General features: G+C 40.2%; 1 protein-coding gene across 3 annotated transcripts in view; it reads left to right on the forward strand.

The window, feature by feature from the left end:
* Znf292 (zinc finger protein 292) overlaps positions 1–14618 on the forward strand; it is a 75890-nt gene that overhangs the window by 21460 nt on the left and 39812 nt on the right. For 2 of the 3 annotated variants that reach the window (XM_041667354.1, XM_041667355.1), the window contains one exon: positions 1787–2045. The exons of the other annotated variant lie outside the window; for it this stretch is intronic. In XM_041667354.1, coding sequence (XP_041523288.1) covers positions 2043–2045 — 3 coding nt within the window. In that variant the 5' untranslated portion in view covers positions 1787–2042. The remainder of the gene's footprint in view (positions 1–1786; positions 2046–14618) is intronic. 3 annotated transcript variants of the gene reach the window in all.

Genomic DNA, 14618 nt, shown 5'->3' on the forward strand with positions numbered 1-14618 from the left:
CAGGACTAACTGTAAATTACATGATCTCTGAAATTGCTTCTAACTGATATATATCTGATCATTTTTTTATTCCTACGTAAAAGCTGAATAGGTTAAGACAATAGATACAAAAATGTAAGTTCTTAAATAAGGTATAAATTGTTATGTTGCAGATATTTTCCATTTTATTGATGTTAATATTTGTTCTACTGACTAATGCTTTAATAACAAGGGAGACTGTGCTATCGGTATACTTATTTGCTATGAATGTCAACTCTTAAAACTTTTGTACAGATTATTGGTATTACCTTTTTAAAATTTCTTTTCTTCATCTGTTTATTTATTTTGGGGGAGGGGTGTTTCGAGACAGGGTTTCTCTATGTAGTCCTGGCTGTCCTGGAACTCACTTTGTAGTGCAGCTTGCCTTGGACTCAGACCCACCTGCTTTGAAGTGCTGGGACTAAGTCGCCATGCCTGGCTCTACTCCACACCCACAAATAAGATATTACTACGCACCTGGGCATAACTCGAAATCTCTGTGTAGCTCAGACTGACCTTGCACTTGACATGGTCCTCCAGCCTCAGCCTCCTAGGTACTGAGATCATAAGTATGTGCCACCATGCTGGCTTTTATTTTACTTTTGAGAGAGCTTCATTATGTTGTTCAAACAAGTATTGAACTTTTGGCTTAGGCCAGCCTCCTGCTTAATCTTCCTCTTTAGTTGAGACTACGGGCATATAACACTTCCTCTAATTTAGAGTTTTATTAATCCCCTTGAGTAAAGATCTTTACTGCTAACACCAAATGAAGTGTTTTCAAGTAGCTTTTTTTTTTTTTTCTGTATTTGTTCAGCACTAAATCAGTATCCTAAACTTGGTTTAATTCTGAAAATACTTGGGGCTAGGCTCTCCAGGCCAAAGGTGTGTCTTCAAGGATAGCTGTACTTTAGGTTACAGGGCCCAGACTGCCCTGTACTGTATCAAATGTGACTCCAGAATTGAAGACTTTTATGGTCCTTTCTACAGGTTTTTACATTTTTTGGATTGAAAATAGATTCTTTTCTTCATATAATATATATACTGATCACAGATTTCTCCTTTCTTCACACCTCCCCTCTCCTCCATATTTACTCCCCCTCCATTTCCTCTTCAGAAAAGAGCAGGCCTCCAAGAGACAACAGCCAAAAGACAAAACAGGATACAATAGTTGGGCAAGGCAGTCCCGCTAGTAGGCCAGAGTCAGAGTCGCCATTAGGAGTCTCACAGAAACACCAAGCTAACAGCCATAGCATACGCGCAGAGGACTTGGTGCAGACCTGTGTAGGCAGGCCCTCATGCTTGCTGCCTCAGTCTCGGTGAGCCCAGGTGAGCCCTGCTTAGTTGATTTGGTGGGATGACTCACAGAATTCAGGAAATACTAGCCATTCTGCCTGCGATAAAGGACACAGGTCCAGAGGATGAGGCTTAGGAGCTTCCCTGTCCATCCCCGTGGAGGTGAAGTATGCCACCCCTTTGAGCGTTAATTCTTTTTTTGTTTTGTTTTTGTTTTTGTCTTTGTTTTTTTTTTTCGAGACAGGGTTTCTCTGTGTCTTTGGAGCATGTCCTGGAACTAGCTCTTGTAGACCAGGCTGGTCTCGAACTCACAGAGATCCACCTGCCTCTGCCTCCCGAGTGCTAGGATTAAAGGCCTGCGCCACCATCGCCTGGCTTGAGCGTTAATTCTTAAGTCTTGTTACATAAGTATGGTTCATTAAGTCTTAGATCATTAGAGATTAAACTCAATCCCCAATTCTTTTCTTTTCCTCAGAAGCTTCGGCATAGTGGGGCTGAACGTCCCAACCTAATTGTGTGTGACATGACCATTCTGTTGACCAGTTCCATCCTGAAGTTATTAAGATGCTCCTCAGCCAGAAGAAAGACACTTCAAAACTCAAGCAGATTTCAAGGATTTTACAAGTTCTCTGCTAGAAACTGAATATAAAAACCAGGGATGTGGTCCCTCCATAACTGAATGCCTTGGCAGAAGCTTGGAAGACTGACAGTTTAAACAGCCCTCTTACAGAATGGTTGTATCACTAAATTCCTAGTTTTCTTGGCTTTTTGTTTCATGTTGGTTTACCCAGGAACTAATGTCAGTTCAAAATTGCTTTTGTCAGTCACCATGTAGAGTTCTTTGTGTGGGTTTTTTGTTTTTGTTTTTGTTTTTTTTTTTAAAGTTTCCCACTTCACTATTCATCTGGATGATCTCATTGGTTAAGAGACTGGAGACTTGTTACCAGACTTGTGAGAGATACAAAGTATTCTGCATGAAAAGTGAATCAGATTAAAATGACATAACAGTGGCTGAGCCATCTAGGAACTAAGACAGCAGCCTCACCTCACTTTCTGTCCTGGCCCGTGAGAGGCCCCTTCCTCATAATTGCATTTTTAAATACCTGCGCTCCCCTAGAGAATGCCTTGTAGAAGCATAGATCCCTCTGTCAGCGTTTGTGTCAGCCCCTTCATTAATAGGTAAGGAAGGTGAATCTGGTGGTAATCCCAGCACTAGGTAAGCCAAGGCAGGGAGATCTTATGGGTTAGAAGTTAGTCTAGTTTATATAATAAAACCCTGTATGTGTGGGAAAAAAAACACAAGCATGCAGTTACATAACCCCTTCTCCCTCCAAAATACCTTCTACGTTTATGTTTCTGCATGTTTCCAATCTGGGTGGAGATCCAGAAGTTACCTGATTGTTTCTGTCCCCACAGAACATGTTATACCATGAAGGTTTAAGTAGAATGTGATGGGGAGGTTGAGGTGAGGTGTGGATCTGATGCCGACTATGAGTCTAATGGGGCTTTTTCCTTCAGGATCCCCTCTGTCTTTTGTTTGAGCAGAGGCTACCTGGATTTGCTTGTGTGATTAAATGCGTATTCCGCAACTGTGGAAGTCTTCTACACTATGAAGACATGTAGAGTCCGTTATCGTTCAGCATATTTGCAAAGACTTTGGTGATTTCTAACAGCTGGACCTTTATGCTGTCTGTCTGTGTACTTTCTTTTTGGTGCCAGTGTTTTCTATCTCTTTATTCAGTGATAAAGAGAAACACTTTTCTTTTTTAATAATTTCAGTGAGGTCAATTTGAAATACTTTCTTAAATTATGACGTGACTTTTTTAAAATTCAAAATCCCTCATTATTACAAATATTTCTTGGACCTTATATTCACTCTTTAATACCTTTTGAATTGGTCTTGTATGGGGTCTGCAGAAATGGTAAAACATATCAGAATAAGTATTTACATTATTATTTTTTAACTTATTAAACTAATATGACTTCACTCTTCATATGTGAACATAAATATTCCCTTAAATTTTTCATCCCATGCCTGTGACGCTTGCTTGCTCAAGTGTCTTCTAAGTCATTTCTTTTGCGGAGGATGGTATTTTTGACTAGCGAACAAAGACTATTGCCCTATTTTACTTAATTTTTTTCTGTATAAATAAAATATTATTATGCTTTCCAATACCAGTTTTTCTTATAAATTGCATTTCTTTATAACTTAATTAATTGAAATCAGGCAAAATAGCTTCTTAAATTTCTTAGGGTTTATTTTAATCACATGTATCAATCACTGCACACAGATACATATCAAAATATTCAGCATTAGAATTTATAATATGTTAATAAAATACAAAAATAATTTTTTTCGTATAGGAAACTGTATATAGTTACTTATATTAAAGTTTAGTCTTCAAATTTATCTTTTATTTAAATGTATATTCCCTTGTCTTTAAAAGTTCTCTTATTAAAATTATAAGGCCAGTAAGAAAGTAAAATGAAATCACATATAAGACTGACTTTTCAAATAATTTTAGGTACTGTGCCTATGTTAGCCAGGAAAAATGTTTTAAAAAGTAATAAAATGGAGAAATTACCTCATTTCTGATTGCATTGTGATAAATTGTTCTTATTCTGCTAGTTATTTTACTCTTCAGAATGGTTTGCTGTAACCACACATGATAATCAGAAGGTCTCAGAATATTGCCACTGATGAGACCTTGGAGAGGGCTCGTCAGGAATCCAGGCTGAACTTGAGTAATCCTTTTATACCTGACAATTCCTGAAAATGTTCTCAGTGCACTGTAGCAGTGAGGGCGGCAGTAGCAGCTGGAGCAGTGGGTGGTAATGAGCCTGCCTACTTACTGTCTGTAGAGAAGGAAGGGGCGGGTCAGCCTGGGCAGTGGTAGTCCTAATTTGTTTTAGAATTTACCCCAAGCCTGGTCTACAAGAGCTAGTTCCAGGACAGGCTCCAAAACCACAGAGAAACCCTGTCTCGAAAAAGCAAAAAAAAAAAAAAAAAAAAGAAAAAGAAAATTTTACGCCATTTCAGTTTTTGAAAGAATATAGTATGTGAATTATTATGCATTAAGAGTATGGTGTCTTTGAATAAAAGCTAAATATTCATTCTACTAACTTTGAGTAGAATTAGGAGTGCATTATAATATACAATCATGATGGCATCCAGAAAACTTCCTCTTTTGTGAGAAGGGCAAGCCTATTCTGTTTAATACACATTCACAAGTGATCACAAAACCTATTAAATAATTTATACTTTGCCCAATAGTATGTAAACTTTTACTATTACACTTTACCTAGATGCTATATGACATTAATCCCTTCTGTTTTGCTTTAGTAAAACAATCATCAACTTTGAAGTATTTTTATTTTATATGTGTAATTGCATCAAACATTTAAGATTTGCTTTACATTAAAGTAAGTTGAACAGTTTTTAGCTTAAAATGTCACCTAGATTATTCATTAAACAAAAGTAAATGACATGGTCATGGTCACAGTTGTGTGTTAATTTAATATAACTGTATTATAAGGGAAAGTTTCTTCAAACTCAGCTGTTTAACATGTTAGCTGAGAAATAATGAGTGTATGAATTTCTGAAATAGCCTAATACAAATATAAAGTATGTAGAATTATAAGGTGATGTGATGTATCCTTGAGTTTTATCCATGTGTATTATGTAATAACTTCCTTTGAATCGGTGAAGTGTTTATGAGTCAAACATCTGAATATGCATTAAGGAGGGCGGTGAAACCTGTGTCATATTTTATTACCAAATAAATTACAAGTGAACTTAATTAAAACAATTTTCCATTTTCTTTTGGTCCTAGAAATAAATTTTATTTAAAAAAGCTGCCAAAATGCTTAATAAAGTGCAAATAAGGGGGGAGGGAATAGAAGAAGGGAGGGAGGGGGACTCCAGTCTGTGTGCAAAGTATCTTAAAAAACTTAATTAGTAAAAAATTTCCTGCATCATTTCCACCTTTCCCTTCTCAAACTCATAACCTCCTCTTATTGAATAATAGTTGTTACATGTATGTTTATGTGTATACACGAGCACACATGTATATGTAAATACAGCTTGTTCCATTTAGTTTTGCTAATGACCTTTTGGGATTGGATAATCTATCAGGGGGCTTGTCCCAGGAGAAAACTAATTCTCCCCCTCTCAGCAGCCATTAAATGCCTGCAGCTCTTTGTCTAAGGGTGGAGCCTTTGCTCTTTGTCCCCTTTTTATTGGCACGTCAGTGTTATAGTCATTGTACTTGTCTTGTTTGGGCAGCCATATTGTTGAGATTTCATGGGTGTGGTTTCCCTTTTTTTTTTTTTTTTTTTTTTTGGATTTTTCGAGACAGGGTTTCTCTGTAGCTTTTGGTTCCTGTCCTGGAACTAGCTCTTGTAGACCAGGCTGGCCTCGAACTCACAGAGATCCGCCTGCCTCTGCCTCCCGAGTGCTGGGATTAAAGGCGTGCGCCACCAACGCCCGGCAAAACAAGCTTTTTCAAACATCTTTAGTTTTAGTTATCCTTCAAACCCCCTCCAGATATCCCTGTAGTGAATTTTTATTCGTATTTTAATAAAGCTTGCCTGAAGGTCAGTGCAGAGCAGCCACACTAGTCAGCCCTACAGGCCAGGCACTGGTAGCTTTAATCCCAGCAGCCACACTAATCAGCCATAGAGGGCAGGCAGTGGTGTTGCACACCTTTAATACTAGCACTAGAGAGGAATATAAGGTGGGATGAGACAGGAACCCACTCCTTCAGTCTGAAGATTTCAAAGAGGTAAGAGCTCTCTAGTGGCTTGGCTGCTTTTGCTTTTCTGATCTTCCAGGTTGAACCCTAATCTCTCTCTCTCTGGGTTTTTATTAGTTGTGCTATAGCCCGCCCCCATTTTTTCTATTTCTCTTCATACAGCACCCATGTTATACTATCCTCCTCTCTAGAGCTCCTTCAACCCTTCTCCCTTGGTCCCTTCTACTTTTGTGGTGTCTGCAGTTAGTCCAGGTTATAAACAGATTGGTAAAGATTTGGAGGTAGGATCCACAAATGAGAAAGAAGGTATGGCATCTGTTCCTTTGTATCTGGATAACTCTTTATACTCTCTAGTTCTGTCCATTTACCTGCAAATTTTATTTTCCATAGAGCTAAGTAGATACTCTTGTGTTTATGTACTAGATTTTTATTTATTCATTCGTCTGATGAAGGACGTGTAGGCTGTTTTCTATTTTCTGGCTATTGTGAATAGAGCAGCAAGGAGCATAGCCAAGCAAGTATACATAGGATAAGATATGAGTCATTCAGGCATTTGCTGTGGAACGCTATAGCTAGATTATACGATAGATCTACTTTTAGCATTTTTCCCAACACGGATTTCTATAGTGGAAACCCACCAACCATATGTCCTCACCAACATTTCTTGTCAATTTTCTTGATCTTGGCCATTCTGACTGGGGTAAGATGAAATCTCAATATAGTTTTAATTTGCTTTTCACTAATTGCTAGTAATGTTGAACACGTTTTTTTGAAAAGATTAAAGAAAATCTTAGCCACTTTTCTTTCTTTTGAGAACTCTTCAGATCTGTAGTGCCTCCAACCTCCCTTCTTACTTTTGTTATTTTTTTTCTTGACCCGGTTTTTCAAGTTCTTTTGACTTGAAAAAGTCAATCAAGTTCTTTTGGGTATCAATCCTCAGATGTATAGTTGACCAAGATTTTCTTTACATAGTTGATTGATTGTTCTTTTTTTTTTAAAAAAAAATATTTATTTATTTATTATGTATACAATATTCTGCCTGTGTGTATGTCTGCAGGCCAGAAGAGGGCACCAGACCTCATTACAGATGGTTGTGAGCCACCATGCGGTTGCTGGGAATTGAACTCAGGACCTTTGGAAGAGCAGGCAATGCTCTTAACCACTGAGCCATCTCTCCAGCCCTGATTGATTGTTCTTTAGCTTTTAGTTTAACGATGTCCCATTTGTCTTTTGTTGACCTTAATTACTGGGCAAATGGAGTTCTGCTCAGCGAGTCTTTTCCTGCACCCTATCTTGTAGGTCTTACAGCAGTTTCAGAGTTTCAGGTACCAGATTGAAGTCTTTGAACCTTTTGGAGTTGACGCTTGAGCTGTGTGCTAGCTAGGGAGGGATCTAATTTCATTCTTCATGTGACCACCCTGTTTTCCAAGTAGCATTTGTTGGTGATGACTGTCTCTAATCCAGTGCATATAGTTGGCGTCTTTGTCATATATCAATGGCAAATGTAGTTCTATGTGCCCATATTCGGTTCTTCTTTTTGGTTCCATTGATAAGCCTGTTTTATGCCAGAGCCATGCAGTTTTTATTGCTATTGCTTTGTAATATGTCTTGAATCTGGAATTGCAGTTTCTCCAGCATTGTACTGTCACGTGTAACCCGGCACAAGTATGTGGAGTATGCGGGTTCACACGGGTCATGAAATGAAGATTCAGAGACACATGAGAATGGACTTAGCCTCTGCTGCTGAGGGGGCTCAGTCTTGGTGAGCTGATTTCCCTTGGCCTCTTGGCATATTCTTTCCTATATTTACACTTTAGTAGATTTCCATATCTCAAAACAAACTGAATGAAGTTTCCAAAAATACAGTGCCTTGTGCAATACCTGATTCCTGGGGTCTCACAGTTTTCTGAGTTTCCTCTAAACCAGGTTTTACATAGGTTTTGTATCCATGGAAGACTGGTCAGACAAGATTCATATAGGGCAACAAAAGGTATCTGTAACATAAAGGCTAGATTAGGGGCTGAGTGAAAACTCCAGAGCTGGGCCAGGTGTAGCCCAGTGAGAGTTCATGGCTAGCAGAGGTTACTTGCTAACCCTCTGATGCCAGGCTGGCATGAATTTCTGCCACATTGTACTTTTTTGCTCAGTATTACTTTGGCCATCCTGGGCCTTCTGTTGTTACTTACGAATTTTAGGGATTCCCCTCATTTCTGTGGAAAAAATGTCATGGGAATTTGTGATTGGAATTGCAGTCAGTATGTAAAATGCCTTTGGTAGAGTGGTCGTTTTCACAGTAGTCTATCATTCTATGAGCATGGGCTGCCTTTCCATCTTTTTTTTTCCCGTTTATTTATTTATTAAAGATTTCTGTCTCTTCCCTGCCACCGCCTCCCATTTCCCTCCCCCTCCCCCAATCAAGTTCCCTTCCCTCATCAGCCCAAAGAGCATTCGGCGTTTCCTGCCCTGTGGGAAGTCCAAGGACCACCCACCTCCATCCAGGTCTAGTAAGGTGAGCATCCAAACTGCCTAGGCTCCCACAAAGCCAGTACGTGCAGTAGGATCAAAAACCCATTGCCATTGTTCTTGAGTTCTCAGTAGTCCTCATTGTTCGCTATGTTCAGCCAGTCTGGTTTTATCCTAGGCTTTTTCAGACCCGGGCCAGCTGGCCTTGGTGAGTTCCCGATAGAACATCCCCATTGTCTCAGTGTGTGGGTGCACCCCTCGCGGTCCTGAGTTCCTTTCTCGTGCTCTCTCTCCATCTGCTCCTGATTTGGACCTTGAGATTTCAGTCCGGTGCTCCAATGTGGGTCTCTGTCTCTGTCTCCTTTCATCGCCAGATGAAGGTTAATATTCAGGAGGATGCCTATATGTTTTTCTTTTTTTTTAATATTTATTTATTTATTATGTATACAATATTCTGTCTGTATGCCTGAAGGCCAGAAGAGGGCGCCAGACCTCTTTACAGATGGTTGTGAGCCACCATTTGGTTGCTGGGAATTGAACTCAGGACCTTTGGAAGAGCAGGCAATGCTCTTAACCACTGAGCCATCTCTCCAGCCCCCTATATGTTTTTCTTTGGGTTCTCCTTCTTATTTAGCTTCTCTAGGACCACTAATTATAGGCTCAATGTCCTTTATTTATGGCTAGAAACCAAATATGAGTGAGTACATCCCATGTTCCTCTTTTTGGGTCTGGCTTACCTCACTCAGGATAGTGTTTTCTATATCCATCCATTTGCATGCAAAATTCAAGAAGTCCTTGTTTTTTATTGCTGAGTAGTACTCTAATATGTATATATTCCATACTTTCTTCAACCATTCTTCCGTTGATGGGCATCTAGGTTGTTTCCAGGCTCTGGCTATTACAAACAATGCTGCTATGAACATAGTTGAGCATATACTTTTGTTGTATGATAGGGCCTCTCTTGGGTATATTCCCAAGAGTGGTATTGCTGGGTCCAGGGGTAGGTTGATCCCGAATTTCCTGAGAAACCGCCACACTGCTTTCCAGAGTGGTTGCACAAGTTTGCATTCCCACCAGCAATGGATGAGTATACCCCTTTCTCCACAACCTCTCCAGCAAAGGCTATCATTGGTGTTTTTTATTTTAGCCATTCTGACAGGTATAAGATGGTATCTTAAAGTTGTCTTGATTTGCATTTCCCTGATAGCTAAGGAAGTTGAGCATGACCTTAAGTGTCTTTTGGCCATTTGAACTTCTTCTGTTGAGAATTCTCTGTTCAGTTCAGTGCCCCATTTTATAATTGGGTTGATTAGCCTTTTACGGTCTAGTTTCTTGAGTTCTTTATATATTTTGGAGATCAGACCTTTGTCAGTTGCGGGGTTGGTGAAGATCTTCTCCCAGTCAGTGGGTTGCCTTTGTGTTTCAGTGACAGTGTCCTTTGCTTTACAGAGGCTTCTCAGTCTCTGGAAGTCCCATTTATTCAGTGAGGCCCTTAATGTCTGTGCTGCTGGGGTTATACGTAGGAAGTGGTCTCCTGTGCCCATGTGTTGTAGAGTACTTCCCACTTTCTCTTCTATCAGGTTCAGTGTGTTCGGGCTGATATTGAGGTCTTTAATCCATTTGGACTTGAGTTTTGTGCATGGTGATAGATATGAATCTATTTTCATTCTTCTACAGGTTGACATCCAGTTTTGCCAGCACAATTTGTTGAAGATGCTCTCTTTTTTCCATTGTATACTTTTAGCTCCTTTATCGAAAATCAGGTGTTCATAGGTTTGTGGGTTAAAGTCAGGGTCTTCTATTCGATTCCATTGGTCGACTTCTCTGTTTTTATGCCAATACCACGCTGTTTTCAATACTGTAGCTCTGTAATAGAGTTTGAAGTCAGGGATGGTAATGCCTCCAGACGATCCTTTATTGTATAAGATTGTTTTGGCTATTTTGGGTTTTTTGTTTTTCCATATAAAGTTGATTATTGTCTTCTCCAGATCTGTGAAGAATTTTGATGGGATTTTGATGGGGATTGCATTGAATCTATAGATTGCTTTTGGTAGAATTGCCATTTTTACTATGTTGATCCTCTCAATCCAAGAGCAAGAGAGATCCTTCCATTTTCTGGTGTCCTCTTCAATTTCTGTCTTCAAAGACTTAAAGTTCTTGTCATATAGATCTTTCACTTCCTTGGTCAGAGTTACCCCAAGATATTTTATGCTATTTGTGGCTATCGTGAAAGGTGATGCTTCTGATTTCCCTCTCTGTTTCCTTATCCTTAGTGTATAGGAAGGCCACTGATTTTTTTGGAGTTGATCTTGTATCCTGCCACATTACTAAAGGTGTTTATCAGCAGTAGGAGTTCTTTGGAAGAGTTTTTGGGGTCACTTATGTATACTATCATATCATCTGCAAATAACGAAAGCTTAACTTCTTTCCTTTCCAATACGAATCCCCTTGATCCCCTTATGTTGTCTTATTGCTATTGCTAGAACTTCAAGCACTATATTGAAGAGGAATGGAGAGAGTGGACATCCTTGTCGTGTTCCTGATTTTAGTGGGATGGCTTTGAGGTTTTCTCCTTTTAATTTAATGTTAGCTGTCGGCTTGCTGTAAATAGCTTTTATTATATTTAGGTATGACCCTTGTATCCCTAGTCTCTCCAAGACCTTTATCATAAAGGGGTGTTGAATTTTGTCGAATGCTTTTTCAGCATCTAATGAAATGATCATGTGGGTTTTTTTTCTTTCAGTTTATTTATATGATGGATTACATTGGTAGATTTTCGTATGTTGAACCAGTCCTGCATCTCTGGGACGAAGACTACTTGATTATAATGGATAATTTTTCTAACGTGTTCTTGGATTCGGTTTGCCAGTATTTTATTGAGAATTTTTGCGTCGATATTCATGAGTGAGATAGGCCTGTAATTCTCTTTCTTGGTTGGGTCCTTGTGTGGTTTTGGTATCAGGGTAACTGTAGCTTCATAAAAGGAATTTGGTAATGACTCTTCTGTTTCTATATTGTGAAATACATTAAGGAGTATAGGTATTAGTTCTTCTTGGAAGTTCTGGTAGAATTCTGCATTGAAACCATCTGGTCCTGGGCTTTTTTTGGAAGGGAGATTTTTGATAACAGTTTCTAGTTCTTTGCGACTAACAGGTCTATTTAGATCTTTTTTCTTAAATCTCCTTAGAGACATAAAGTTTTTGTTGTAGAGGTCTCTCACATCCTTAGTGTATTTACTTTGTATTTACCCCTCCCTCACATTTAGGCTATTTTGAATGGGAGTGTGCCCAGGATTCTCTTGTTAATGTGTTTGCTGTTGGTGGATAGAAAAGCTATTATAAGGGGCTGGAGAGATGGCTCAGTGGTTAAGAGCACTGGCTGCTTTTCCGGAGGACCTGAGTTCAATTCCCAGCAACCACGTGGTGGCCCACAACCATCTATAAAGGGATCTGATGCCCCCTTCTTCAGGCATAAAATCATACATATAGATAGAACAGCTATATACATAAAATAAATAAGTCTTTTTTTTTAAAAAGCTATTATAAGTCGATTTTGTTTTCTATAAATTTGCTGAAAATGTTTAACATTTCTAGATGGTTTCTGGTACAATTTTTAGGATCTCGTATAATGAATTCCTATCATCTGGAAATACGAGTAATTTGACTTGTTTTCTATTGGATCCCATCGATTTCTTCTCTTGCTGTTGCTCCAGCTTGAGCTCTGAGCCTTGCATCAAAAAGGTGTGTGGATGTTGGGCTGTTCTTTTTGATCTCTGATCAAATTTCTCTCTCCCCTCTCCTCTCTGTTTCTCTTTTTGATAAGGTTTTTCTGTGTAACCCCAGCTGGAACTCTCTGTATCCAGGCTGGTCTCAAACTCAAGAGATCTAGCTGCCTCGGCCTCCCAAGTTCTGGAATTAAAGGTGTGCACCACCACTGCTCAGCCTTAGTTTTTCTTTCTTTATGGTGATATGGGCTGTGGATTTATCATATATAGCCTTTATTTTTTTTAAATATTTATTTATTTATTGTGTATACAATATTCTGTCTGTATGCCTGAAGGCCAGAAGAGAGTGCCAGACCTCTTTACAGATGGTTGTGATCCACCATGTGGTTGCTGGGAATTGAACTCAGTACCTTTGGAAGAGCAGGCAATGCTCTTAACCACTGAGCCATCTCTCCAGCCCCCTAGCCTTTATTTTTTATATGCGGAAGATTTCCTCCAGTTCTCCCTTTTCTGGGACATTTCCTCACACTTTGAAATTGCTTTACTAGTACTATCTGCGTAAGTGATGTTAGGCTAGGGCAGCAAATGCACCTTGGACATGACTAGCAGACAAGCTGTGAATGATTAAAGTTAATACTGCTCCCATGCTTTAGCTGCCAAAACAGCTCTGGGCTTCCTCCTCCTCCTCCTCCTCCTCCTCCTCCTCCTCCTCCTCCTCCTCCTCCATCATCCTGATACTGCTTGTATTATGACACCGGGGTGGTCATACTGCTCTCAGCCTTGAAGAACTCTTAGATGTGCCTTCATCCACCAGTTCATGAAGCCCTTGTACTGGAACATGGCTGTGAACTGCTCTGAGACCCATTAGAACAGTCCCTGATGGTGGTGCAGTTGCTGTTGAAGGTGATGAACATATTTATTCCCTGAGGTGTACTGTCACAGGTAACTGTTTTCACATTGTTGGGGACCCACTGCATTAGGTCACTACTGTTCTTGTTTGGATAGTAAGCATCTTGCACCTCCTTCATGGACAGATAGCACCTGAACATGGCAGCTGCTATCAGTTGGAACCCATGGCAGTTGTGGGCAGTGAGAGTCACAGATGGTCATTGTGTTCTTGCCATCAAACATCTGGGTGAGTTCAGATGCTGTCATGGTGGAGGTACTACTGGCTGCCCAACTCGTCAAGGGCACAAAGTCAGGCATGAAGACCTGCAGGCGGGAAGAGGGCACCATATTTGTAGGCAAGTGATTACCTTACTGTGGTAGCAAATAGGGATTGGTCACTGTAAGTGGGTCTGATCAACTGTAGGCTTTGAAGCAGATGTGATAAGTCACACACGTCATTTTCAAAGCATCCGGTCTCATCTGTGTTTTCAGCAAGTTGACAGACTGAAAGGGTGGTGTTGTAGGGCTGAACCACTGTGTCCAGCACACTGGGGGAAGGTACTACGCTGGTTCATGATTCTGTCTCCTCAGTTCTTGCTGATGAGGCTCCCAGACCCAGATCTCCCCTCAGGGAGATCAGCTGAATGCCCTGCAGGCAGCCACATCTCTTGGCTTCCTCACAATGTTCAGCACCCACTCAAACAACTCTAACTTCTGTGTAGTGGCTTGGTGCTACTTGTTCCCAGCCCTGCTCTAACCTGAGAAGTTACCAGGCCTGATGATCTCCCAGAAGGGCCTGAGATCACTGAATCCATGGCCTGGACCTCTAGGTTCGTGAGCCCTGCCTGGGGCACGTCTTTGCCTCACTGTACTGTTTGTCCCTCCAGCTGGGGCCACTCTCCCTGTAGCATGTGGAGGTAGGACCCACGGTGTCTCATCACCCACCACTGGACACTAACCTGATTGGCCCATTACCCAAGTCTGCAGGCATATAACAGAGGCAACTGCAGCGTGGCTCAAAAGCGGGCACAAAATACTTCTCTGGGGCTTTGATTATTGAAGGCATGTTGGATTTTGACCGAGGCCTTTTGTGCATCTGTTGAAATGATCACATGATGTTTGCCCATTTGTGTGATTGTATTTTACTGATTTACACATGCTAAATTACCTCTTTTTCTCTAGGATACAGCCTACTTGATCAAAGTAGATGATCTTTTTTATAAGTGTACTGTTCATAGTTCTTTGTAGAAAGTCTGGTAGAATTCTGCTATGAATTCATCTGGGCCTAGGCTTGTTTTACTGAGAAATCCTTTTAAAGCATTTATTTTTATTCATGTGTGCATGGTTTCTGCTTGTGTATATGTACATGTGTATGTGCGTACCATAGACATCAGAAGAGGGCATTGCATCCACTAGAGTTGGAATTACAGGGAGCTCTGAGCTCAGATCCAAACACTGGTCCTCTTTGGAAAAACAGA

This window comes from Microtus oregoni, unplaced genomic scaffold (assembly GCF_018167655.1).
Source record: "Microtus oregoni isolate MIOR12 unplaced genomic scaffold, Mior012 000017F_ref0000208, whole genome shotgun sequence".
Classification (NCBI taxonomy): domain Eukaryota; kingdom Metazoa; phylum Chordata; class Mammalia; order Rodentia; family Cricetidae; genus Microtus; species Microtus oregoni.